The sequence below is a fragment of the Balaenoptera borealis genome (genome assembly GCF_965194805.1).
Source record: "Balaenoptera borealis genome assembly, chromosome: 5".
Lineage (NCBI taxonomy): Eukaryota > Metazoa > Chordata > Mammalia > Artiodactyla > Balaenopteridae > Balaenoptera > Balaenoptera borealis.
Window position 1 is genome coordinate 66,458,393 of NC_138862.1, and position 26,668 is coordinate 66,485,060.

At 38.1% G+C, this 26,668-nt stretch overlaps 1 protein-coding gene across 1 annotated transcript; it reads right to left on the minus strand.

Moving 5' to 3' along the window:
- Positions 1-327: 327 nt before the first annotated feature.
- LRRC58 (leucine rich repeat containing 58) lies at positions 328-22,114 on the minus strand. The gene is made up of 4 exons (XM_082394968.1): positions 21,478-22,114; positions 10,603-10,731; positions 8,945-9,222; positions 328-6,076 (listed from the first exon to the last, which is right to left on the minus strand). Exons 1-4 carry the CDS (start codon positions 21,975-21,977, stop codon positions 5,868-5,870), a joined length of 1,116 nt encoding a protein of 371 aa, XP_082251094.1. The 5' UTR covers positions 21,978-22,114; the 3' UTR covers positions 328-5,867.
- Positions 22,115-26,668: the final 4,554 nt, after the last annotated feature.

The window sequence follows — 26,668 nt, forward strand, 5'->3', positions numbered from 1 at the left end:
AGTAACTGACCTTCAGTAGCAACATGACCTCACCAATTTTTTTTTTAGAGTATGCATCCGTAAGTCTGTTAAGATTGTGGAAGCAGAAGGAACTCTGGTAGAAAGGATCTGGTCTAGTTCATCTTTCATCCTTTGCATCTAGCACAGAGAGTATAAATACTAATACACGCTTAATGTATTATTCATGTATTGAAAAAATTCAATGAATAGATGAGCAATGCTATAGCAAGTAATCAGGCAAAAACCAACAGTATAAGGATTTTAGATTTTTTAAGTAAATGCCTGTCAATTAAAACTAAAATACTTTTGCTTTTCCAGAATACAGAATTAGATTCCAACAAAACACTTTTAATAAAATAAGGCACAATGTTTGATAAGGCAAAATTCACACAGAGGGTTAATATTAGATCACATTCTTTTGTGTGTCCTGGGGGAAAAAAGGAAGTATAGAACTGAAGTAGCTTAAATACTCTTTTTAGAGCATTTACCATTACAAGGTAATACATAAATTTGATGCAATAAACTATATCTTGTTCCAAAAATAAAATGTAATTATTGAGTCACATTGCTGAGTTACATTTATTGTTACCACTGTTTTAAATATATATATACCTACAGATATAGATATTAAGTCACAAGAATGCAAATACAGAAAATTAAGAAATCAGGTAATAAAAAACAATCTGACTAAAGTAAAAGTATATATATATTTGATATCCTTTGTTGATACTTTAAAGTCCCAAGCTTTATAAAAAGTTAAAATACTGGTTATTTAAAATATTTCTCCCATTACATTTTTGTTTCTCATGAAGACAAAGTGGGCTCAGAAATGCAACAGACACCAATTGCAGGCACACAGTTTGCTCCGTAATTGTTGTAAAGTGATTGTTGAGGTTAATAATCCTTCTCAGTAACACATCGTCAACCATTTAAGTTAGTGAAAGGATTCTCTTAAAACACCAGTTGTAGACAGAAGAATTAACCAATTTAGTAATGCTTTTGTAGTACCAGCAATAGTGATGTCAAGCTTATCCCCAGTTTCTTCCCATAACTGGAATTGAAAATAAAAGTTTTATCCAATTTAGTCAGAGCAAAAGCAAGAATAACTTCTGTTGAATGCAGATAGTCTCTTCAACCATGGCTTTCCAGTATAATTGTATATAAATAACCTTCTTTATACTAACAAATTTTAATATTAACTAGATTGAATACTGTCCCTTACGATAAATTGAGACTGACAAGCAAGTGCTAGGTAAAAGTCTAGTAGCACCCAAATCAATATTACCCTGTGAGTGTTCAATAATGTCATGTTTGTTGTTAGTGAACTGTATTTTCTACATCAATTCTTAGCAAATATGAACCAAGTAGAGACATAAAAAGAATGGGGATATTTACATGCAAAAATATTAAACCATACCCCCTTTTTAACCTGGTATTACAAAGAAAGCACAAAACATGCTAGGCCTCATGGCAATAGTATCTTTATAAGATGCTATTAATATGAACTCGTTAGGAACTTGTCATCCCTTAGTGGTAGCAGATATATTTTCTTTATATGAAAGAGAATATACTTTTTCACTGATTTTATTTCAGGGACTCTAATCCTTTTATGACAGTATGCATGATTGGGATTCCTTCTCCAAAAGCCCTAGACTCAAGAGACATTAGCTCTACTTTTAGTAGAAGGAGTCCTTCAGGATCACAGTCATTCTCCTTCAACTCAAAGCAAAGGGTCATGAGGCTGTCACACACAACTTATTAAATGACATAGTTCCCCAAACTTTGGCTCCAGCGAGGAAGATTTAAGGCACATACTTTCAAAGCACAACTAAAGGCACTGCTATCTTTAAAAAGATCATGACTATAATAAAAATACAAAATTGGATGCTATTAAATTCATCAGATTAATGTTATAGAGTATAGTGCTTAATACAGGAACAGTGAAGGTCAAATACTTCTCTTCTGTACAGTGGGGATCAGAACTATGAATTCCAGGTCACGTTGCCTAAAACCTATACAGCAGCCTTTACTGTTAAATGCTCAACACAACTTCAAAACTGACTATTTTGGACTAAATGGGGAGTGATAGTTATACTGTCATAAAATCTCTACTTTGGATGAGAAGAAAGGGAGTCATTTAGGTAAAAATTAGGTATTTCTAAATAAATGCAGCTTAACTAATTTTATATACTATATATACATATTATAACTGATAGAAAGTTCTGCCCACAGAGGGTCTTTAGAACAACTTTTTTTTATAAACAGCTACTGCTAAAATGCTTTATAAGATCAAACTTAATTTGCAGTAATCATTTGCTTAGTATTTTTTCTCTTTTACATAGTGAAAAGGTAAACATTAACCAAAGGTGTACCACAAATTCCAGGTTAATGAGGTATTACTTTCTCCCTTTGGAAAGAGCAAGGTTGGGTGTAAGAAAATCCTATTATTTGCTGGCCCTTCATTATGGAGGGATGTGGACAATCTCCCACTAGCAGAAACTGAAGAAATTTAGTGATAAACAGGCTTTCAGATGGTAGTTAGTGGGCCACTTAATTTCAAAACAATTCAGTATTACTTTAAAAAACTTTCTTGGCTCAGGGATCTCCTTGGGTGTCTGGTGACTTCTCTCTCCCTGCCTTTTGTGGTTTTTAAAGATTTCTTTCATTTAACACTCCAGCAATCAGCCTTTCCCTTGTCTTCTTTTGTTTAAATTGGTATTTACAATGTTTGGTAGAACTGGTCTGCAGTATTACCGTGCACTAGTGTGGACTGCTTTTAACTTTACATTAGTACAAAAATTTCTCAAGTTTGAGGTACAGTTTATAATACAAGTCGTTACTTTTAAATTTGTTAACTTGAAGTTCCAAATATCAAGAATTTTAGAGTAAGAGACTCCCCCAGGAAGCATTTAGAAGTAAAATATGAACAGTAACCCTCAGACCTACCTCTACTACACAAATACAGAGAATGCTGAGAACCCTGACTGGCTTGTCCTCAGGTCAACCAATCCCTGGCACCATGGAAGCAAAACGTTATAGTAGCTAATCTTCCTATTTCCTAAAATCCTAGGACCATTTCACCCACTCAGTTTGGTGACACTGAGAGAATTGGATTCTAGGAATAAAGATTACTAAGAATGTTCAATGTATCCATTTCAATTCCAAATATTAGCACTGAAGAATTCCATTCTAAACACATTTATGCTTTGGTTAAGCAGTTTTATCCACAGAAGTTTTGGTCACTAAAATTGTCCAAGTAGAGCAGTGTCAAAAACTTACACACAAACAAGTGACTCAGCAACCAGAGAGACTTTCAATTTAAATACACAGTCAGCTATATGACTCTGGAACTGTAACTCACTTCTGGTTAATTTCTACAGTCATCAGTTATGAAAACAGGGAAGGTAGAGAAAAGAAACAGGGGAAAGCTTAGAAATTATTAGCAGCTCAGGAAAAGTTTAGAAATTATTAGAAGCTCTTATAAAAGGTTATGTCAAAGATAAAAAAAGATAAAACTAACAGCTAAAAATGTAGATTTCAGTAAAAGTCACGAAAGAGAGCTGCATACTGATCAGAGATTTTCAAATGTACATATAGAGAAGCGTAACAAACATTTTGTTGAAAGACATTTTGCTGTATACAATGTATATATCTACATTACACAGCAAAGACTAGAAACTGTTTCTGGTTGGACCTATTTACATCTGTAAAAGATCAATCAGTATGTCTTCTTTCCTGGAAGCTAGCAAGGTTAAGCATCTATTTACATACCTACCTGTTTATTTCACAAAGACTAACTCTTAGAAGATTACCCAAGCTGTTACTTAGATCAAACTGGTAATTATTAGGAAGTAAACCAAGGCATTTAAGCCAGAAAAATTTGGTCCTATCAATTTGAGTATTTTACTATGAATACATTATTTTCTGTGAAAATATTTTATGTATCTTACCTAAATCACTTACAAAACACTTTCGGCTTGCCACCTAGGCACTGCCTAAATCATCTTTTATCTTTTATAATTTTGTCATATGCAGCCTGCTGTGGCTCAAATGGAGAAGTAAACAAAGACTTTTTATTACTTCTATTTTATGATATAATCACACATGTACTACTTTGCTAGGCAGTAGAAAGATACTACATTACTTCTACAGACATAGAAAATTTCTGGATCAAAAGGAAAAAAGAATCTTATTACAACAGAGTGAAGGGATTCACTCTATAGCAGCATTTCACAACTGCAGTCATGAAACTCTCATGATGTTTCATGAATTAACATATAATAAACAAACTATCCTACAGTATATTTTCTTCTAAAATAAAAAATATATGTGACAAAAACCTAACATATGTACATATCATTATTATACAACAACTTGCTTTTAGGAAATGGTGTGCCCCAGTCATGAATGCCAGAAGTCAGAAAGGAGATCATCTGATGTTCCAATGTGTTTCTGACCTTTGTATTACTCTACAGGTAGTATTTACCAACAAACCATTACGTTATTACAGATTAGTTAGCTAACGATTGCTAATGTGTGCTATGTACTTTATTTTACAATGTCAACTTACAGTTGTACTATTACTCAATTTTTACTGCATGCTAGTTAATAAAAATTTGTCATTTCTATTGGCAACTTGTGAAACCATTTTTCTGCTGTACTTTAAGGATATATTTAATACATTTAAAATATTTTATCAATGTATTATTTTCAAAAAGTACTCCATGGTTAAACTTGTTTTGGAAACTGTTCTATTGTGTAAAAACACAATGACTGCTGTGCCCAATTTTATTTCACTTGTAATGTTTCTCTAGTTTTTCTTTAACATTAGAGGAAGTTACAGTTCAGTACACACAGGCAAAGGAGTCATACTGGACTGCTAAAACCTTTAAAATCATTTTCCCACTCCTTTAATGCACGACATAAAGAAGTTTCCTATCTTACATCTCTTTTCTGTTAAAAGAAATCTGACAGATTTTTCCATTAAAAACTATTATTCTGTCTTATGATGAACAGACTGATCAAGATCGTGGCCTCCCATTAACTATAAAAGTGATTTGTTTGAACAAAAAATGAAGTTAAGGTGGCTATGAGCTCAGATGTCAGATATACAGTTGTTTGCCTAGTTCTGTTAAAGCATATTTTAAAGTGTTCTGCATAGTATGTCAGGTTATAGGCTGCTCTGGTATCGTTTCTTGAATAAATTTCTAAATCCTTGTTATGATTAAGGCACTATTACAGTCATTGCTGGATTATACAAGGGTAACAACAATCATATAGAACAAAGGAGCAGAAGTGAAGAGTTTTTAAACCCCACATGAAAGTTATATCCCTTACTTTACCAGTCAGTAGCTGAGAAAGGTTTAGGTCCTATGTAACCATCTGTGAGCTTGTCTGAGTAACTCTGTAATCTAGACATATGGGTAATAAAAGAATGGAGGGCTAATCCTGTTACGGTATAGTGTTCAACCTAAACTCAAGGACAACTCTGGTAAAAATTACATCTTTGATCATTTCTATCTTCATATCAACTGTCACAAGTTACACCACTCATGGTTTATTATAGCACTGCTCCTTCAGGATGTTCCATTCTGCTGTGTGATTCATGCAAAACTTGAGTGAAAACTGCAAACAATCAGCTAAATCTGAAACTGCCATTCACAGTGAAATTATATTAAAAGAATCCAAACATGGAACTGGACTCATTCCTGCTGAATGGCTAGAAACACAAAATCTTTTACACCATCTCCAACTCCGTCATGGACATTTAAGATGAAGGTACGGTTTCTAGTGAACTTCCAAGTCTATTCTCTTTTCTAACCACCTCTGCTGAGTCTTTTAGTGTTTCACACCACCCTGCTCCCTTTTCAGCCAAGAAGAACTTTCTGCATTCTGTGTGCAGCCACACTGGCTTCATCTTCTGAGTCAGATTCGCTCTGGGATGTGGAGCTGTGAGAGGCAGAGCTGCAAGGGGAAGAGCATTCCGGTGAACACAGGTAGTGCATCAGGGGGAGACGGTATTTCCCACAGAAGTCCACAAATTTAATTTGTCTGACGCAGCAATCAAAGTAGACTCCTGGAGAGAAGAAGGAATAAGGACAAAGTAATCATTACAAAGCAAAGACCCACATTTTCTTTTTCAACCCTATCTCCAGCATTCTGAAGAAATGTCTTATAGTCTTCTCTTTTGAGAATCTTAAGCAGAGGTAGTGGCTGCTCCCATAATTGTTTATAGAAATACTGGAAGGTCTTAGGGATGGCAATTTGACTACAAAGAGAAGGCCAGGAGATCTATCTTAAAGGGAGCTGGCGTTAAAAGGACACTATTTACTTAACTTGTTTTCTCTGGGTGACTTGGTGGACAGTGGTTGATGGAGATTACAGGATACCTAAAGTGCCCTTTCTCCATCCCCCAAGCCCCTCCTTGGTACTACCCTACAGTCAAGAACTTAAAAAAAAATACAGAACTCCTTTGATAATGATCTTAAAGAATTAGTTGTTATACCCAAAATTTGCAGAAAGGAGACGACTTTTAGTACCCCTGTCCTTATGTATTGGGAAGGAAAAATTAAAAGTAACAAAATGCCATCCTATTTCCACAGGGTCTAAATCTACAGCTTCAAAGCTGTTTCACTACTGATCTCACTTGACTTTCATGCAATTATATATTGCTAAGTAAAGTGAAACTAGTATTCAGCTCTTTTGAGTCCTAATTTAGTGCTCCTGAACTGTGGCCCTTCAGCTAAGTAAAAATACAGCTAGAGATGACAGGAAAGCAGAGGTTGCTGTTTTGTGGGCTTCTAGCTGCTCCTCCTACTAAATATTGCACATCTCTAACCCACGAAGGCTGTCACAATGGTTGCAGTATAACCGGAACCCCTAGAACCCTGCATCCCATCACCTCTCTGGAGAATAATCTCAACCTTAATACTCTACCTAGGATTACTCTGGCACCAACTACTCTGTGTATATCACATAAGGGACCAAAATAAAAAGATGTGGTCCAAGCAAAGGAGAAACAATTTTTCTCCTATTTATTTATTTTTTCTGTTACTTCTCCATTAACTTTCTAATTTTTTGATCCTATAGTAAGTTAGTATAATTCATAGTTTAAAAAGGGAAATTCATGGTATGTTACTTTGAACAATTCAGAAAAGTAGACAGATTCAGTAAACTGATCAATCAATATTAGCAATAAATCCCCCCAAATGTGTTCGCTTTCTGAAGCAAATGGAAGTAATAAAATAATTATAGTTACCAAGAGCTAAAGTAGTACAATACTATCTTGTCATCTGTAAGATCTCAGACTATACAAAGGCAGTATCTCACAAAATAGAAAATTACTTCTGTTTAACTCAGAGTTCAATAACTAGAGAATCTGAGGGGGAAAATGTCAATGGTTCACTTCAGATATTATCTCAAAATTTTAAGCTAATAATTTAAAAAGTATTTTTGTTCCTAAGAAAAATTACACAGCAGTATATTAAAGAACTCATTAAGAAACCATTTAAGAGAGAAAAGAGACTTCTTGTAGAGATCTATTTCTAGAAAAGGATAGGTTCCAAGAGATTAGATACAGACTATGAAGCCTGAAGGTCTGGTGTGAGTGTTGTCTCTTGCCACTGTTAAAAGCCAACTTCAGAAGGAGAGTCACAGAGAAAATCTAAGTACTTCTAACTTGGCACAGCAGTCTCTACTTCTAAAAGTAAATGGTCAGAAATGGCCCAGAGTAGTGTCATTTTTCTTTTTTAAACTAGTAGTATCTTTTTTACCTTTTAATATTCTTTGAGAAACTTAAATCACCTTCTCTCTGTTTAACGTTATAACAGTTTTCAAGGCCTGACGGGACATCTGGGGAAAACCTCAGCTGGCTCTGATCATATTTATGCAGCATTTCCCTGGCACCTACAATTATCCTACAGTAATAAAAACCTTTCTCTACCCCCATTAAATTGGATTTTTTAAAAAGTAGTCTTTTATGAGGGAGCCAAAATAAAATGACCTGCTATCATTCACCAACTCCCCTCCACACACTCTGGCACTTCAGGCCCTTCATAATCTGGCCTCAATGTATCTTTTACTCTTCTTTCATTACTCCCTTAACTGTACATTTGAGCCAAATTATTACTCATCCAACATTCTGCCCCATACTGTTTTGTTTCCAATTTTACTCTCTCCATCTGAAAAGTTTTCTATCCTCAATCAAACCATATCAAAATTCAACTCATACTTCAAGAATTGTCTCATCTTTTCCAGATCTAATAAATGTGCTCTCTTCCTCCTTTGATTTCCAACAGTATTTTGGATTCCTACTTTACACTGTCTTACATTATATTATTTGTTTAGTTCTCTCTAAATGCTCTAAACTCAAGAAATTTTGAAGCATGGATTTAAAAGAATATAAAATTCCAGGGTACATTCTGAAACTGGCACACATTCAGCCTATTCTCATACACCTTGAATTGTACTCTATAAAGGTACCTGATACTCAGAATGGTGAGTCTAAGAAAATGTCCTTCAAATAAATATGAAAGGTGGCCAAACATTTTAGAGACTCTTCTAAAGCAATTAGAACTGTTTATGCTTTCTTTCTGTTTCCTCTCATGTTACCAATTTACCTTACCCTATGACAGTTCCAAGAAAGATGAGACTTTCTGGGTATTTTCCCTGTGTATGAATCCTGAAGTACCATGAAAAGAAGAAATAAGGAAAGAAAGAAGAAAAGGAGGGAGGGAAGGAAGGAGGAAGGAAGGAAGGAAGGAAGGAAGGAACCCAGAGAGGGTGAAATGTCTTACTTTCTGGTAAAAGGGTGAAAGAATAAGGCAAACAGAAACAGAGACAAACTGCCTTTCTCTGAAAGAAACCAGCTAATTAAAACAACATTTAGATAATTAATTTAAAAGTAACTAAATGAATGGGAAACAAGGACACTGAATTAACTTACCTCCACACTTTGGGTTTGGGCAATTGCTGGCTAAACTCAAGTATCTAAGAAGATTCCCAGGAAGATCATAGGGAGTATAGGAAATATTTCGAATTTTAATGGTCCGTGCAGCTAACTCCAGGAGAGTTGGAGGATCATAGGTTAAATCTCTAACAAAACGAACAACCAATGGATTTCCTCGCAAACTCAATTCTTCCAAATGAATAAGGTTGAGGATCTCTCGAGGCAGGTATGTCAGCAAGTTATTGTGAAGACTGAGGGAACGAAGTGAATGCAACCTAGAATGAATGCAATACAAGAATCAACCGCCATAAGCAAGAAAACTACTCAGAAAGTTAATGGAAGGACTCAATTTCCCCGTAAGAATGAGCAATTAAGATTAAGGTCAATGGAAGTAAAATTAAAAGGTGCTGAAACTAAATTAGAGCCCATACTTGTATATATCATGAAGGACTTTGCCCATGGAATCTTAGAGAGCTTAAAATACTTAGAGAGTATTCTGATGTGTTAGCTGATATAAATGCTAGATTTAAAGGGGTTTTTTTTGGCATGTTTTATCATTCAGATACCTAAAAAAGGAAAAATTTCAAATGCAACAGGAATCAAGATCCTTCACATTATCTCATTAGGATAGGAATGCTTCATATCAAATATAAATCAATAAAATCCCATAAAACCTTGGGGAATCTATGCCAAAGTAATACTCTATTTTTGATTACAGAAAAGAGGCTCAACAACTATGGAAAACAGTATGGAGGTTCCTCAAAAAACTAAAAATAGAGTTGCCATATGATCCAACAATCACACTCCTGAACATATATTCAGACAAAACTATAATTCAAAAAGATACATGCACACCTATGTTCATAGCAGCACTATTTGCAATAGCCAAGATATGGAAACAACCTAAATGTCCATCGACAGATGACTGGATAAAGAAGATGTGGTATAAATACACAATGGAATACTACTCAGCCATATAAAAGAATGAAATAATGTCATTTGCAGAAACATGGATGGACCTGGAGATTATCATACTAAGTGAAGTAAGACAAACAGAAAGACAAACACCATATGATAACACTTACATGTGGAATCTAAAATATGACACAAATGAACCTACCTACAAAACAGAAACAGACTCACAGACACAGAGAACAGACTTCTGGTTGCCAAGGACAAGGATGGGGTGAGGGAGGGAAGGATTGGGAGTTTGGGATTAGCAAATGCAAACTATTATATATAGGATGGATAAACAACAAAGTCATACTGTGTAGCACAGGGAGCTATATTCAATATTCTGTGATAAACCATAACAGAATAGAATAGGAAAAAATATATATATGTATAACTGAATCACTTTACAGCAGAAATACAACACTGTAAATCAACTATATGTCAATAAAATTTTTAAAAAATAATAAATTTAAAAAAAAAAAGAGGCTCAACGATTATGAGGAATATATCAAGAGCATTTAAAAGTAAAATCAAAAATAAGCCACCCAATTCATAACACACCTCAGAACTTTCATTCTCATGTATCATTTACTTTGAGAACACTTAATTCTTTTCCACATACAAATCATGTGGGTGAATGCAGGATGATAATTCCTAAGCATGTATCTCTGTGTGTACATAAACTGTCTGAAAATACTCACTGTGAAAGCTGAGGAGGCACACTTTGGATTTTGTTGTCACATAATACCAAGTAATTTAGAGAAGGCAAATTTCCTAATTCTGGCGGGATTTCTTTGATGAAGTTTCCTCCAAGATATAAACACTCTAAACTGCAAAAATAAATGAAAAAAACAAAAAAAACACAAAATTTGAACAAGTACCCCATTATCTTTATTACAATGAACACGTATCATTTATTCATTCAGCAAATGTTTTACTCAGGCTTTCTATGTGCTATACAGTCTCTGGAGGAATAATGCAATCTTCAGAGAGCTTATATTATAGGTAAGCAGACAGGTAAGCAGACAAGACACACCAATGTTAGACAATACTATAATTAAATGCAAAACAAGGCCCCAAATAAGCATAACATGATTAAAATACCAAAATAAGCAGAGCAATCCATAAATGATATAGGAGTTTAAAAAGTAGAGAAATAAAAAAAAATACATTAGTTCTGATTGGAAAGGCTCCCAAAAGTGTTGTGACTTCAGCTGGACTATGAATTTAGCCCATTTAGGGTAGGAGGAAAGAGGACCTTCAGGTCAGAAGAAGGGTTTTTATGGGCTAATGAGTATACCTTTTAACACATAAGAAGAGAATTCATGTTGAGGAACCCAGAGATAACAGCTGGATAAAGGCCAAATTACAGGAGCCCTGTATTCATGCTGGTGGGTTTGGACTCAATGCGTTACTAGGCAATGGGAAGGGGAAAACCACTAGCTTTTTTTTTGAAGAGTGGAAAAACACAGCTGAAGTCTGTTTCTTCTTTGCTCTTATTATGGCAAATGCAGTCTTCAGAGGCTAACTAAATTATGTAAAACTGACCACTATTATGAAATTAAAGTTCCAGATAATTATCCTGTTTCCTAATAATAAGTTAATAACATTTTAGACATAGCATATATTGCACCAAAATGTACTGCTACTCCTTGTGGTGATGACTGTAGAAAGGCTCTCTCCAAAAGATTTTTTCAGGTGATGGGGGGGATGGCAGAATCAGTTCTTACTACATAAATATCAATGAAATGTATACATATAGATCTTTCCCATACCTATGTTACTTTTGTCTTCCTGTTAAATCTGCTCAGTAAACATTATCATTCTTTTAAGACACCTTTAAATGTAGGGAAAAACAGCCTACTAAACTGTTACCCAAACTTCCAGGATAAGAATTAACTGGGAGGGCTTCCCTGGTGGCGCAGTGGTTGAGAATCTGCCTGCCAATGCAGGGGACACGGGTTCGAGCCCTGGTCTGGGAAGATCCCACATGCCGCGGGGTAACTAGGCCCGTGAGCCACAACTACTGAGCCTGCGCGTCTGGAGCCCGTGCTCCGCAACAAGAGAGGCCGCGATAGTGAGAGGCCCGCGCACCGCGATGAAGAGTGGCTCCCGCTCGCCACAACTAGAGAAAGCCCTCGCACAGAAACAAAGACCCAACACAGCCAAAAATAAATAATAAATAAATAATAATAAATAAAAATTAAAAAAAAAAAGAATTAACTGGGATACTTCTAAAGCTACAAAATCTAGGCCCTGCTCAGATCCAGTAAATCAGAGTTCCAGGGGAAGGGTCTGAGAAGTGGCAGATTTTAGGGTACAAGCTGTAATGTTAAAAGAAAAAGCCAAATTACCCTGCAGAGTTATAGCTAACTACAATCCACAATTCACATTTAAGAGCACTCTTTACCCTGCAGCCCTGCCAACACTTAATATCATCACCTGCTTTAACGTTTTTATTCTACTTTTCACTATTTAGCTGGTGTGAAAAATGATACCATTCTGTACTAGTAATCTCTAATTATTAGTGACGTTCAGCATCTTTTTATGTTTTGACCATTCGTACATCTTTAGAGAACTGCGTTTCTAACCTTTACCCATTTTTCTCATGGGTTATATATATGGCTTTCTCTTAGTTTGCTGAGAGCTTTGTTGTTGTTAAACATATGTTCTGCATAACCTTACTCCTCTGTGGTCTAAAGTGTCTATTTTTGTTCACATTTTATATGTGTAAAAAGAATGTGTAGTTATTAGGATTCAGCTTGTTAGCTGTGCAATTCAAATTTTTTATAGTCTCTCATTATTCCACTTTCTTACTCTGGTGGTTAGTTTCCTACCAGAACCATGGTTTTCCCTTTATAGTTCTGTCAATTTTTGCTCTCTTTCTCCTCAAAATATGGAAGCTATATTGAAGATACATTCAGGTTCATGATGGTTAAAACTTCTTGTTGCATAGTTCCTTAATTCACATGAAGCATTTCTCATACTTCCTTCTAATCCATTTTGCCGTAAAATCTATTGCCTCTGATTATCAATACTGCCTACCTGTTTTTGTTAGTATTTATTTAATCCTAGCTCCACCATTTACCAGTATGAGAACTTGGGCCCGTTACTAAATCTCATTATGCCCCAGTTTCCTCTTCTTTAAAATTGAATAACATTACTATATATCATATAGTCAATAAATATGAACTAGGCACCGACCATGTGCCAGGCACTATTCCAGGGAATATAATGTAAATAAGACCAAGTTCTTGACCTTAAGAAGCCTACATTTTAGTGAGAGAGACAGTAAATCAATGAATGTATATATATTATGCCAAATAGCTTTATGTGCTACAAAGAAAAACGGAGGTAATCAGATGTTGATGGAAGTGATACTGTAGAGAGGGTGGTCAGAAAAGGTTTCTCTTAGGAGATGACACTTGAACAGAGATCTGAAGAAATGACTGAGTACAAATCCCTGCAGTGGAAAAAAGCTTGGTGTGCTGTGAAAGAGCAACACAGCCAGCGTGGGTACATCAGGGTGACAGGGGTGGGGAGAATGGTGGTCAGAGAAGTTAGAAAGGTAGCCTGGGAAAGCCAGATCACAGAGGGCCCTTCAGGCCTTAGCAAGGATTCTGAATTTATCCTAGGTAGAAGGGGTTTGAACAAAGGCCAGTTGTATAACTTGACTTACACTTTAGAAGGATCACTTTGGTTACTGTTTGGAAAACAGCAGGAGAAGTGGCAGGGACAGGCGAGTGCAATGGGAGGAGTGGAAGCAGGAAGACCAGACTGGAGCCTAAGGCAGTTGAGTCCAGATATGAAATGATAGAGATTTGCTTCGTACATCTTTTTCTACCCCTTAACTTTAAACATATTGGGGTATTTCTATTTTAAGTGTAACTCTTGTAAACAGTGCACAACTTGATTGTTGATATATCTGCACTTGTGTTTTCTTTACCATGCTGTATCTCAATATCTTTTTCTCTTCTGTCTGCCTTCTGTTGTGTTCATCAAGTTTCCTTTTGTCCCACTCCCTCTATTATTTTGAATTGCACATGCTACATCTATTTTGCTAGTAGTTACCTCTTCAATTTCCTTTGCTCTCCCTCTCACTCCCAAATACACAACCATGCTCACTTCTCTGTCATCTTCATATCATCATCCAGGATTAGCTCTACCTTGATTTGAAAATAAATTGAAATTTATTTATTCCCAATCAATAATTACTCAGAGTCATCAATATGTTTTACCAATTTCTCCGTTCACCACTGTTTTTGGCACTTGCTATTTCTTTTAAAGTTCATTTTTCTTGGAGTACATCCTGTAGAAGTTCTTTCAGTAAGGACTCACAGTTGTTAATCTTTGAGTCCTTTGTCTCTGACGTTCTTATTTTTTCCCTTCACACCTGAATAACAGCTTGGCTGGGCATAAAATTCTAGGTTGACAGTTACTTTTCCTTACCAGGAGGAAGATACTGTTCTACTCTCTTATTACAGCCCATATTCCTTTGTAGGTGATCTGCTTTTTTTCTTATTAGGAGTTTTTAGGGTCTTTTTTCTTTATCCTTCTTGTTCTACAGTTTTATTATGATGTGTCAAGATACCAGTTCAGAGTGCTCTCTTTCTTTAATCATGGGAAATTCTCAGCTACTATTACTTCTGGCATTGCCTTTCCTACATTCTCTCTATTCTCTTTCTGAAATTCCTAGCAAACAGCACTTTGAACTTCAGGGTCTATTTTCCATTTCTCTATACATTTCTTTCATACGTTCCATTTCTTGATTTTTTTGTGCTGCATTCCAGAATGCCTCAGTAAGATCTTTTAGCTTACTGATTCACTATGCATCAGCTGACTCCAGTCTACCATTCAGCCCACTGAGTTCCTAATTGTGTATTTTTATTTCTAGAAATTCCAATTGGGGTTTTCATAGTTGTCAGTTTTAAAACTTCTTATTCTTGTTTCACTGATGAAGTTCCCTCCTTTATCTCTCTGAAGTTAGAAAACAAACTTATTTTAAAGTCCTTTATAGATGACCTTTATACATATTTTCTCAGATACAATTACTTCCATTTGTTGACTATCTTATCTGTATTTCATAATCTCAGCCTTCCTTGATGTGTGGTGATTCAAAAAGCCAATATGAATCTGAAGTTTTGTCATTTTAAAAATATATTGATACTCTCCTTTCTATTTCTTATTGTGTAAATCTTTTCAAGACTGCATTTCTCTCTTTAGACTTACAATGCTCAGTAAAAGTAGGCAGAACACTTAACCCTGATAGACTATTTTTTTCTCCTTAAAGGATTACCTTGTAGCAAAAATCAATGGTCTGGATACAAAACTGAATTCCCCTATGTATAAGTGTTTAAACACTGGTGAAAAAGGTTCCTAGGCAGGATTTTTTGATCTTACAGATTATGGTATAAGTTACTGCTCAGTTACTGAGAAATTTCTATTTTTCAATGATGAGAGCTACTAGAATAGAATAGAATAGAGTAGAGTAGAAAAGAATATTTGGAGTCCAAAACAGAAACTTCTCTGGAAAAAAAACAATTCTAATGAGACCGTTGGGAAAAATTTTTAGCAAACTTGGAAGTCCTTTTATAAAGGATTCAATAGTTACATAACAACTTGCAATTTAGTCTAGTGAGGGAGAAAAGAAAAGAAAGTGATGAAAGGGAAGAGTGAGTCTGAGAGCAAATATAAATATTGCCCTTTCTATATGGTTAAGTCAGGAACCAAGAGAAACTAGTGTCTGGTGGTCAGTCACTACTCAATGTCTTCTCTCAGTGATTTGGAGTTGGTGGGGAGGTAAACAGACAGAAAGGACGCCAAACCTTAGCTGTTACTATGACTTTGGCAGAGAAAGATCTGATGTTCTAAAATATAACCAAGTTCATGACTTCAAAACCATATAAATCTCTTCTGCAGCTGATGGGTATCACTAATTAGAGTATACAACCAGCATATTAAATTTACATTTTCAGGCTTATGTACCACTTTGAAACTCAAATAATTTCCAAAGTTCTTGGACTTAAAGCCTTTCAATGATTTGTGGGAATTAAATTTCTAAAACACACTCTACTGTTTCCAAACATGCTTTTCTATAAAGAGAAATGAAATTAGTGTTGAATTTAAAGCAAAACTGTAGTGTTTAAAAGTTCTTGGATTTGTCAAAATTGCACCTCTGTTAATCAGACTTGAAACAATTCTATTCTTTTGATGTTTGACAAATACAAAAAACATGAAAATCATTCACAAAATTTAGAGAAGAATTCTTCCTTTCTTTTTTGTTTAAGGTTAACAGACCAACCTTAAATTTGTTTTCTGAAAAGTATCTCACCTCTCCAATCCTTAGGGATACTGAAGTGGGTACCTTTCCTATAGGAAGGGCCAGTGACCCACTGGAAAAATACATTAGGGTCCACTTAGTGCCAATCAACTTAACCACAGGTGTAAGCAAAAAATGTTTTGCTTCTCCACCCAAACATTAAATATAACAAAAATATACATGAGTCCCATGTTATGGCTGGTTAAAGGGAGATGGAATTAAAGTGAGACAGGTTTGTACCTAAAGAGGCAGAAAATAGAAAATAAGAGAAACACAGAAAGATAAGAACCATACATTTGTGGATAAAGTAGTTTTCTTGAGGCAGCATCCCCATACTAAATCATTTTCAAATATACTCACTACAGGATTTTAAAGTCCATTATACATTCAAAAGTAGAAGCACAAATGAAGGAATCATCTCTTGGTTCTTTCCCCAGCCTAAGGCATTGAAAGAAGTCAGAAGGAAGAATTGAGAGCCAGAGAAAAACTCAATATGTGACTCTAAACGGGGAAAAGAGTTTTTATTTAAACTTTACTGCTGCATTCTATTTATCATCTGGTTGAGTCGTCTCTTTTGTAAGATATCAACCTATTGCACACTAGCTTCAAAACAGTCCAGGACATTAATATTTAGCTTTTATTTCCATCACAATTCTCTTATCTTTAATTTCTAAAACCACATCAGGCAGACAGTGAAAGAGGGGTCATGAACAGAAAAAGGAAGGAAATCTTTTCTTACTTGAGAAATACACCAATTAAGCTAGGAGTATTTATTTGTTATTCCCTCCTGGAAGGATGGAGGGTGAGGAGAAAGGGGACCTCTATATGGATTATATACTCCGCATTATTATTATTATTTTTTTTTAAGCCTTATTCTTTTAAATTTTATTTATTTATTTATGGCTGTGTTGGGTCTTCGTTTCTGTGCGAGGGCTTTCTCCAGTTGTGGCAAGTGGGGGCCACTCTTCATCGCAGTGCGCGGGCCTCTCACTATCGCGGCCTCTCTTGCCGCGGAGCACAGGCTCCAGACGCGCAGGCTCAGTAATTGTGGCTCACGGGCCCAGCTGCTCTGCGGCATGTGGGATCTTCCCAGACCAGGGCTCGAACCCATGTCCCCTGCATTGGCAGGCAGACTCCCAACCACTGCGCCACCAGGGAAGCCCTCCGCATTATTTTTTAAACTGCTGTTAAAGAGGGTAGATAGATTCCAAATGCTCAGAAACACCTCACTTGGTTTTAAAAGCAACATGGCATAATAAACAATATTCATCAATGTTACCAATGAGGTCTAGGGACTCCACGTATATTCTAAGAGAAGATGGTGTTCTTGGGCAGGTACCTTAGGGTTTGAGTAACTGAACCTCCACCTCTACATTTTTGAAGCTTTAATGTATTATTTTAGTAGTAAGCAGTAAGTAGTAAGCAGCCTTTGAGGGTTGAAGCACATGAATCTCCCTGTCACTATCTGGCCTCAAGCAAGTCACTGATACTAAATCTGTTTCTTCGTCTGTAAAAAGAAGGGGGTGACTCAGGCCAATTGCCTAGGCTGTCTCTACTTCTAAGAGTATATTTCTACATGACCCTTTCAGCCTACATTCAACTAGAGTTTATATTTGGAGCATATATCCTAAACCTTTACTGATTCTTATCAGTAAAGAGAAATAGAGCAGACAACTGAAGAATGAAAACAATGACATAAAAGAGCCTACATACAATTGGAGACAAAGGTACAATGACCCAAAACCACAGTAAACAGCCCAGAAAATCAGGTCAATCAGGAAAATGGCTTTAGCCAATCCTCCTGATCACATATTCAACAGAACAGAAGTCAGAAGAATTAGGTTCTAGCCCTTACTCTGTCACTGTGGAAAATTCATGGGTTTGAAGTCAGAGATCCAGTTTGATCCAAAGGTCAAATCCAGTTCTACCACTCATTGGCTTTGTGATCTTAAGACTACTTCTCAGGGCCTCAGTTTCTTCTTCTCATGTCACAGAGTCATTGTGAAAATTAAAAAGCATATTTAGAGAATCTACCACAGGGCCTACTGCATTGTAAGGATTCAATAAATGGGATTTTTGCCTACCTTTCTCCCCATGTGATGGTAATATCTGCTCTAAGTTTTTCTTAGTATATTAAAAAAATTCAAATGAGAATGTTGGCATTAACATCAAAATTAGAAGAAACTAAGGCTTGACAATTTTACATCTAAATCTCTCTCCAACCCTTCTATCAATATTTCCTTCTATCTCTCCTAGCATCACCCTGGTATAAGCTACCATCATCTCTCATTCTACTAGAATAGCCTCCTTCCATCCAGCCTTCAAAATGTCTTCTCATCTCTCCACCTGCTCCCCCCTACATTCTTGCACAGCAACAAGACAGATGTGCTTTTTAAAAACTCTTCCATGCGTACTTAGAATAAAATTCAAGCTTTACCATGGCCTTCAAGACATGACATGGCCTGAGATCTGGTCCAAGTTTATATTTGCTACTTTCCCTCTTGGTCACTTCCTCACTATGCTCTAGTACAATGTCCTCCTTTCAAAATTTTGGCCTTCAGTCCTTCTTGTCTCTGGGTTTTCATGTGCGCTGTTCCTTCAATCTGGACTGATCCCATCCCACCCTCTCCTGGTTAATTCTTACTCTTCCTTTAAAAGCTCAATTCAAATGTTACTTGCTCAAAGACCAAACTAAGTTACTTCGTTTCAAGGCACTCCGTACTTCTTCACAGAACTTATAACAACTGTAATTAAATAATGAAGTTAACAGGTGTTTAATGTCTCCTCTGTTAGAATGCTCCATGAGGGCAGGATCCCGTTCACCACTGTATCCCCAGCACCTAGGACAGTGCCTAACACTGGGTAGGTACTCAATAAAAATCTGTTGGTGAGTAAACAAAGGGACATCTTGTCCAAATGCCTCATTTAGCTGATTAGGAAGCTATAGTCAGGATATGTTAAAGTGACTTGCGTAAGGCTGGGACACCAAGAGTTCTTTTTTTTTTTTTAACAATAATAAACATTTATTTAGTGCTTATTACATGTCAAGCATAGGTTTAGACGCATTACTTTTTTTTTTTTAACATCTTTATTGGAGTATAATTGCTTTACAATGGTGTGTTAGTTTCTGCTTTATAACAAAGTGAATCAGTTATACATATACATATGTTCCCATATCTCTTCCCTCTTGCGTCTCCCTCCCTCCCACCCTCCCTATCCCACTCCTCTAGGTGGTCACAAAGCACCCAGCTGATCTCCCTGTGCTATGCGGCTGCTTCCCACTTGCTATCTATTTCACGTTTGGTAGTGTACATATGTCCATGCCACTCTCTCACTTTGTCACAGCTTACCCTTCCCCCTCCCCATATCCTCAAGTCCATTCTCTAGTAGGTCTGTGTCTTTATTCCCGTCTTGCCCTTAGGTTCTTCAGGACTTTTTTTTTTAAAGATTCCATATATATGTTAGCATACCGTATTTATTTTTCTCTTTCTGACTTACTTCACTCTGTATGACAAACTCTAGGTCCATCCACCTCATTGCAAATAACTCAATTTTGTTTTTTTTATGGCTGAGTAATATTCCATTGTATATATGTGCCACATCTTCTTTATCCATTCATATGTTCATGGACACTTAGGTTGCTTCCATGTCCTGGCTATTGTAAACAGAGCTGCAATGAACATTTTGGTACATGACTCTTTTTGAATTATGGTCTTCTCAGGGTGTATGCCCAGTAGTGGGATTGCTGGGTCGTATGGTAGTTCTATTTTTAGTTTTTTAAGGAACTTCCATACTGTTCTGCATAGTGGCTGTATCAATTTACATTCCCACCAACAGTGCAAGAGGGTTCCCTTTTCTCCACACCCTCTCCAGCATTTATTGTTTCTAGATTTTTTGATGATGGCCATTCTGACTGGTGTGAGATGATATCTCATTGTAGTTTTGATTTGCATTTCTCTAATGATTAATGATGTTGAGCATTCTTTCATGTGTTTGTTGGCAATCTGTATACCTTCTTTGGAAAAATGTCTATTTAGGTCTTCTGCCCATTTTTGGATTGGGTTGTTTGTTTTTTTGATATTGAATAGCATGAGCTGCTTGTAAATTTTGGAGATTAATCCTTCATCAGTTGTTTCATTTGCAAATATTTTCTCCCATTCTGAGGGTTGTCTTTTCGTTTTGTTTATGGTTTCCTTTGCTCTTATTCTCAGGTCAATATTCTTTTCACTACACTTAACTCTGAGGTCCCTTTCAGCTCTAATATTCTGTTATCTCAGAAAATTCAATAAAGGATGTGAAAATATTTTACAGATGGAAGATTCTGTTTTTTCACTTTGGACAATACACTTGCTCTTACTTTATTTCTCACTCCCCTGCAGGGCACCTTTAGGGGACTTTGGTTACCCTGCTTCTCTGCTTCCTTCTTCCATTTAATTCAACATATATTTACCGAACAATCTAGTAGATGAGGCAGATCTGTAGGCCAGGAATTATAATCAATAAGTGCAATGGCAGGGTGAATGAGGTACAGAAGAAGTACAGTTTAGGCAATAATTAACTGTTGTCCAAAAAGCAGTAAAGAAAAGAAACAAAGAAATGACCCTTAAAACAGGTTTTGAAGGATGAACACGAGTTTGCCAGAAGTAAGCGACATTCCAGACAAAGGGAACAGCAACACAGAGGCATTGTATCAATTCAACACATATTTAGTCAGTGCCTACAAGGTGCTGGTAAAGTGCACAGCTCAGTGAATTCCACAAATAGTTTTGCTGGTATCGCTACAGAGAAGATGGAGCAGGAAATGTAGTGGAAAGCAAGGATCAGATCGGAGTACCTTGTCTGTCACGCTACAAGACATAAATTTGATCTACAGGCATGGAAAACCACCCAAGACTTCGGAGCAAGGAAGGAACCGTCGGAGCAAGGTTGCAAGGAGCAACCTCATATTTACATTTGTTTGAGTATGTATTCAGTTCGGATCACTCCATCAGACCCCAAAAGACGACAGAAAAACTGCCTCGAAGATCTGCACAGAGCAAACACAACAAACCAAATGCTGTCACGACCACGATCTTATTAGATCTTCACTACAACTCGTTGAGTTGGCAGGGCAATACTCACAGCCAAAGAGTTGAAGAAGAGCCTAGACTAAGACAAGTACGTGACGACCGAACGGCGCCCCAAGACCAGAGGCGGGGCCCCGGGGCTCCCGGACACCGCCCCGGGCCTCCCTACTCTCAGGCAGGCACCCGCTCACCTCCTCAAGTTCTCGATCTCGGCTGGGATGTTCTGAAGCTGGTTGCCGCCGAGGCTGAGGGTCTGCAGCGCGCGCAGATCCAGCAGCGAGGCTGGAACCTCTTGGAAGCAGTTCCCGCTAAGGTTGAGCACCTGGAGGCTGCGGCAGAGCGGCGACTGGGCCAGGCCCTTGGGCAGCGCGCCGGGCCCGCCGAGCCGGTTGTTCTTGGCCAGCAGCGTGCGCAGGCCGCGCAGCGCCAGCAGCTCCGGCCCCAACGCGGTCAACGCGTTGCCGCTCACGTCCAACAGCTGGAGGTGCGGAAAGCCGCTGCCCAGCGCCCGCGGCAGCGACACCAGACGGTTGTGCGGCAGCAGCAGCCGCAGCAGCGCCTCCCGCGCGCCGCGCCGCTCCTCGCCCCGCGCCTCCAGCTCCGACTCCAGGGTCTCGGGGGACACGCTGAGGCGGGACAAGTTCAGTTCGGCCTCCCCGGCCGTGACCACCACCGCGCCGGCCTCCTCCATCCCGGCCGCCGCAGAGCGCCGCGCGCGACCCACAGGCCGGGAGCTCCGCGGCGCCCCGGAACCTGAACCAAGCGCTGCGTCGGAAGTGGCGTGGGTGGGCGGGCGGGCGCGCGCGCTAACCCCGCGCGCCCCCGCCGAGTCACGCGACGCGAGGCGGCGGGGTGCGCGCGCCGCTCGGGGGCCGGGCTGCGCCGCTCGGGGGCCGGGCTCCGCCTCACGCGGCCCGCTGCTCGGACCGGGCGTGCCGGTGGGGGCGGAGACCCGGCGGCCCTTAGTTATTCTCTGAACGCGGCTGGGTTTGGGCAGCCGTGGTTTATGGTCCCTGGAGTCTGGTGACCTGTCCCCGGAGTCCAGGACCGCCTCGGTAAACAGCCCGAGGACAGTTTTGTTATTTGGCTTTGAGGGTTCGCGTGTCACGGTGCCCCGCCCTCTTGGTTTCCAGTTTAGGAGTGGGGCCCTTGGTCTGCGGGATTAAGCAAGAACACAGGAATTTAGTGGTGATTCAGCTCCATGACAGCAAGACCCAGGAATTTCAAGTCCCGGGATTAACCAAGCCGACTTTGAAGTGCGAAGGCAGCTGGACTAGAAATCAGAACTCTTGGATCTTACCTCGGGTTCAGCTGTTAAATAGCCTTGTTTCCTCGGACGTGGGATTTGATTTCAGTTTCTCCATCCATAAAATATGGATAATCCTTGCCCTGCTTGCCCTACAGCATTTTTTTTAAAAGAAGCGTTTTAAAAGGAGTGTGTCAAATAAGGACGTTTCGCCATTTTCGCTGTAGAAGCACTTCTGTGGTTTTTTGGTTTAAGTTTTAGTGGCTAGAAATGAATTTGGGAGCCATGGAGAAGTTTTCGTTAATTTGAGATAGCTCAGATTAATTGATCAGTTTAAAAACGCAGAAAGCATTGAGATTTTAGTTCAGGTTAAAACTACAATTTAACTGGGAAAATCCACACTCTGGCTTTAACTCAGTACTTCTAATTAACATTTTCTTCCTTGCCCTAAATTCAGTCTTTTCTGAAATTACTTTTTATAATTTTGAAAAGTCATTACTAGAAATGAAAATATTCAGCGTATTTTTTACAAAGTCATGCACAAAAACGTTAAAAGATTGTGTATAACCGATGCCATTAAATTGCTTTCTTCCTAAAAAGGAGGATAAATAACTTTTTTCTTGCCAGTTATTAGTGTGAGAAACTTTATGCTTCTTACCCCCCCGCCAAACTTCACCTTAATTTCTGATTGAGTTATAGCTGTGGGAGGTTACACATTGTGAGTTTAAACCAGGGATGGAATCTTTTTAAAACCGCTGGAGTGTCCTGAATTTGAAGCCTGTTTTGAAAGGGCCCTTTTAAAAATGAGACCTTCCTTATTTTGGATCAAGATTACATTCTGGCAGGAACCTAATATATGAAAATTGCAAATGTGTAAAGTAATACAGTTTTATGCTTTTAAAAATGTGTATGTGTCTGTGATAAAAATAAACTGACGGGAATGTAATGTAAAATGAGAAAACAATTCAAATATGATTCAGAAATAGAGTTAAGGTCACAAATCGGTGAAATTAAGGGGGAAGAGATAGAAATAGTCTCAATATTAGAGAATGAAGCTACCTGGTAGAAAGTTTTGAAAATATGTTGAGAGTAATGGGAGGATTCCCTCGCCCCCCCCACCCCATTGCTCATTATAAGAACCCTCTCTATCTCAGCTACCATGGGTGCATCTCTTTGTTGAAGCCAGGTGGGTCTAAATAAAGCAGCATCCCTCAACACTACAGTGGGACTTGAAACTGTCCAGTGAGCTTGGAGAGTTTTGAAAACTCCTTTGGAGGTGAAGGAGCTTTGGTGGCTTGTGAACCTTCACAGTGATGGATGCAGTTGGGGCACCAGAAAGTGTGAAGGGAAAAGGAGACATGATGAGTTATCTAGGGAAAGGGAGATGGATGACAGGGAGTTGGGAAAAAACATGGCATACTTGCCCACTTATCAAAACTTCACCATTGAGTTACTTTTGCGGCAAATTGACTGTTTCAGGATAAGTCTCCTGACTAGAATGTTACTGAAAAAAAGGGAGACCAAATGAAGAGCAGGTCCTCCTTCAGCCCCCCTGTCCAGGTTTCCTGAGGGCAGGAACTGTGTCTATTTACCTTGGCACCACCCCTGAGGCATAGTAGGCACTCAGTAAATAGTAAGTGAAGGAAATAAATGCATGAATAGGTTTTGGTATACCTGACTAGGATGGCCACTATTGCCCAATTGACTGTAGAAGAAACAAGAATAAGCTGAGTGAAGAATCCTTTCATAAACCATACTAGCCAGAAGGCAATGTACTAATTATATAAAGTGTGGGCTTTGGCTTTTATCAGATATAGGTTTCAAATCCCACCTCTGGAAATCAAATTTCTCTTATTTAATCTTGATTTTGTTACTTAATCTCTTTAAGCCTTGATCTCATTATCTGATTATTGTCTGTTTTGTGGGGTCATTATACGGGTTAAATCTAAAGAGTTTAGCTTAGTATGTATGTAGCATGAAGTAAATAATCCGTAAGTAGTGACAATTATTGTTATTAGCAATAATAGTAATAGCAGTTATTGTTATAACTATTACCCTCTCCCCCTTTTTAGATCATGATCAAGGTAGAGATTAACAAAGTTGAGAACAATCTTTACTATGATGGCACAATTTACTGCATAAACCGTGGTTTTCTGTTCTGGGCCACGTAATGTTTGGGGGATTAGAATTTGAGAGGTTGGTGTGAACTCTCCTTGCCCTTGGTCTTGACACCCAAGATTTATGCCTATTACCCTGTCTTTCTCCAAGTTATATCAAGACCTCATCCCTCCTAAACTGGACTCCTACCTCCATTCCAGCTACCTCTGATGAAGCACTGCTTTTATTATTTCAAGCTATCTCTCTCCTTCCTCTCCTAACCCCATGTCTCTTCATTATCAGGTGAAGGTCAATTGCTTAGCCTGGCATGCAGGGTTTTGGATTATTTCCATTGCTGAGTCACTGTCAGAGTGGCTTATCCAGTCCGGCCTGGGATGGTTTAAAGTTCTGCCATCTTCCTACCAGCTGTAGTCCAAATATCAAACAACAGTTACTCTCTGTTCCAGGCAGCATTGAAGGCAGAGGGAGCTGTAGTCTTTCAGTCCATCATGAGGAGGAGTCCGCCTCTGTGTTTACAGGAGCCTAGAGTGAATCTGCAGACAGTTTTGTAATTTAAGGTCTACAATTTGGTTATTAGCAGGTTCTTGCCTCTGCCTCAGTGTATTCTTGCTGTAGAATTGATAGATCAATATTAATTGGTAGATTAAGCTTTCCTCAATACCTTTCCCCAAATGAGTCTTTACTGAAGTATGGACTCTCTTTATTTTGAAGATTCAAATAATGACATGACATTTTTGGATCTGGGTGTCTTTCAGTGAGAGATATAAAAGCATCCTCATGACTACTTCCATTGAATTCACTTCATGTAGGGGTTTTCTCACACCAGTTGAGGTGTTTTCCTTGGTGATTGTTTTGGGAATTTGAGTGGCTATGCATCTTTTATTTATTTATTTATTTTTAACATCTTTATTGGAGTATAATTGCTTTACAATGGTGTGTTAGTTTCTGCTATATAACAAAGTGAATCAGCTATACATATACATATATCGCCATATCTCCTCCCTCTTGTGTGTCCCTCCCATCCTCCCTATCCCACCCCTCTAGGTGGTCAGAAAGCACCGAGCTGATCTCCCTGTGCTATGCAGCTGCTTCCCACTAGCTAGCTATTTTACATTTGGTAGTGTATATACATCTTTTAAATTTTATCCACTTGTTCAGCCTACATTCCATAATTGGGTTGTTTTACCTTTTCATAGATAGCTAGTCATAACAACAACTATAAACAAGCTAAAATACTTCTAGTCCCCAATTTATTCATCTGTAAATACTTATTGAGCACCTCGTGTGTAAGAAGCTGAACTATACATTTGAGATGTATAACCAAAAATAATGGCTAACATTTTTGAGTGTTTTCTCAGTGCCAGGCACTATCCTAGGGGCTTTGTAGTCATTATTTTATTTAATTCTCGTACTCATTCTGTAAGGTATTATCCCCATTTTACAGACAAGAAAACTGAAGTGTGGAAAAATTAAGTAACATGCCACATCACAGTTATGAAGGGGCTGGATACCAGCATAGTAGAATATGACTCCAAAGTTTATGATTTTGTTGAAATACAATCACTGCCTTCAAGGGATTTATAATATAGTAACAGAGTAAACATGAACCCATAAAATCCCAAATAGTCCAATTTAAAATTGGGCAAAAATTCTATAGACATTTCTCCAAAGAAGATCTGTGGATAGTCAATAAATATATGAAAAGATGCTCAATATCTTTAGCAAATGTAAATCAAAACTGAAACAGGAGGTAAGGGGGCAGGGCATTGAAAGAATGACATAGCCCAAGGACATGACATAAACTGATTAGAACCAAATGGGTCCAAGATGGCAGACAAATCAACTTCCACTAGACCTTGAGCCTCAGTATACCTCACCGTAACACATCAGCACACTAAATGACACGCCCACAGGCACCATGACAGTTCCAAGACCAACCTTGATCAAAGAGTGGGCGGTGGCCCAATTCCTGGAAATGCCCGCCTCTTCCCAAAATAGCCGGAATACTCTTCCCACTC

Excerpts from the sequence above, each read along its gene's own strand:
- LRRC58 (XM_082394968.1), bottom strand. The coding sequence starts at position 21,977 with ATGGAGGAGGCCGGCGCGGTGGTGGTCACGGCCGGGGAGGCCGAACTG. Across the intron at positions 10,732-21,477 it reads GAGATCGAGAACTTGAGGAG|TTTAGAGTGTTTATATCTTG; the intron begins GTGAGCGGGTGC and ends TTATTTTTGCAG. Across the intron at positions 6,077-8,944 it reads CCCAAACCCAAAGTGTGGAG|GAGTCTACTTTGATTGCTGC; the intron begins GTAAGTTAATTC and ends TCTTCTCTCCAG.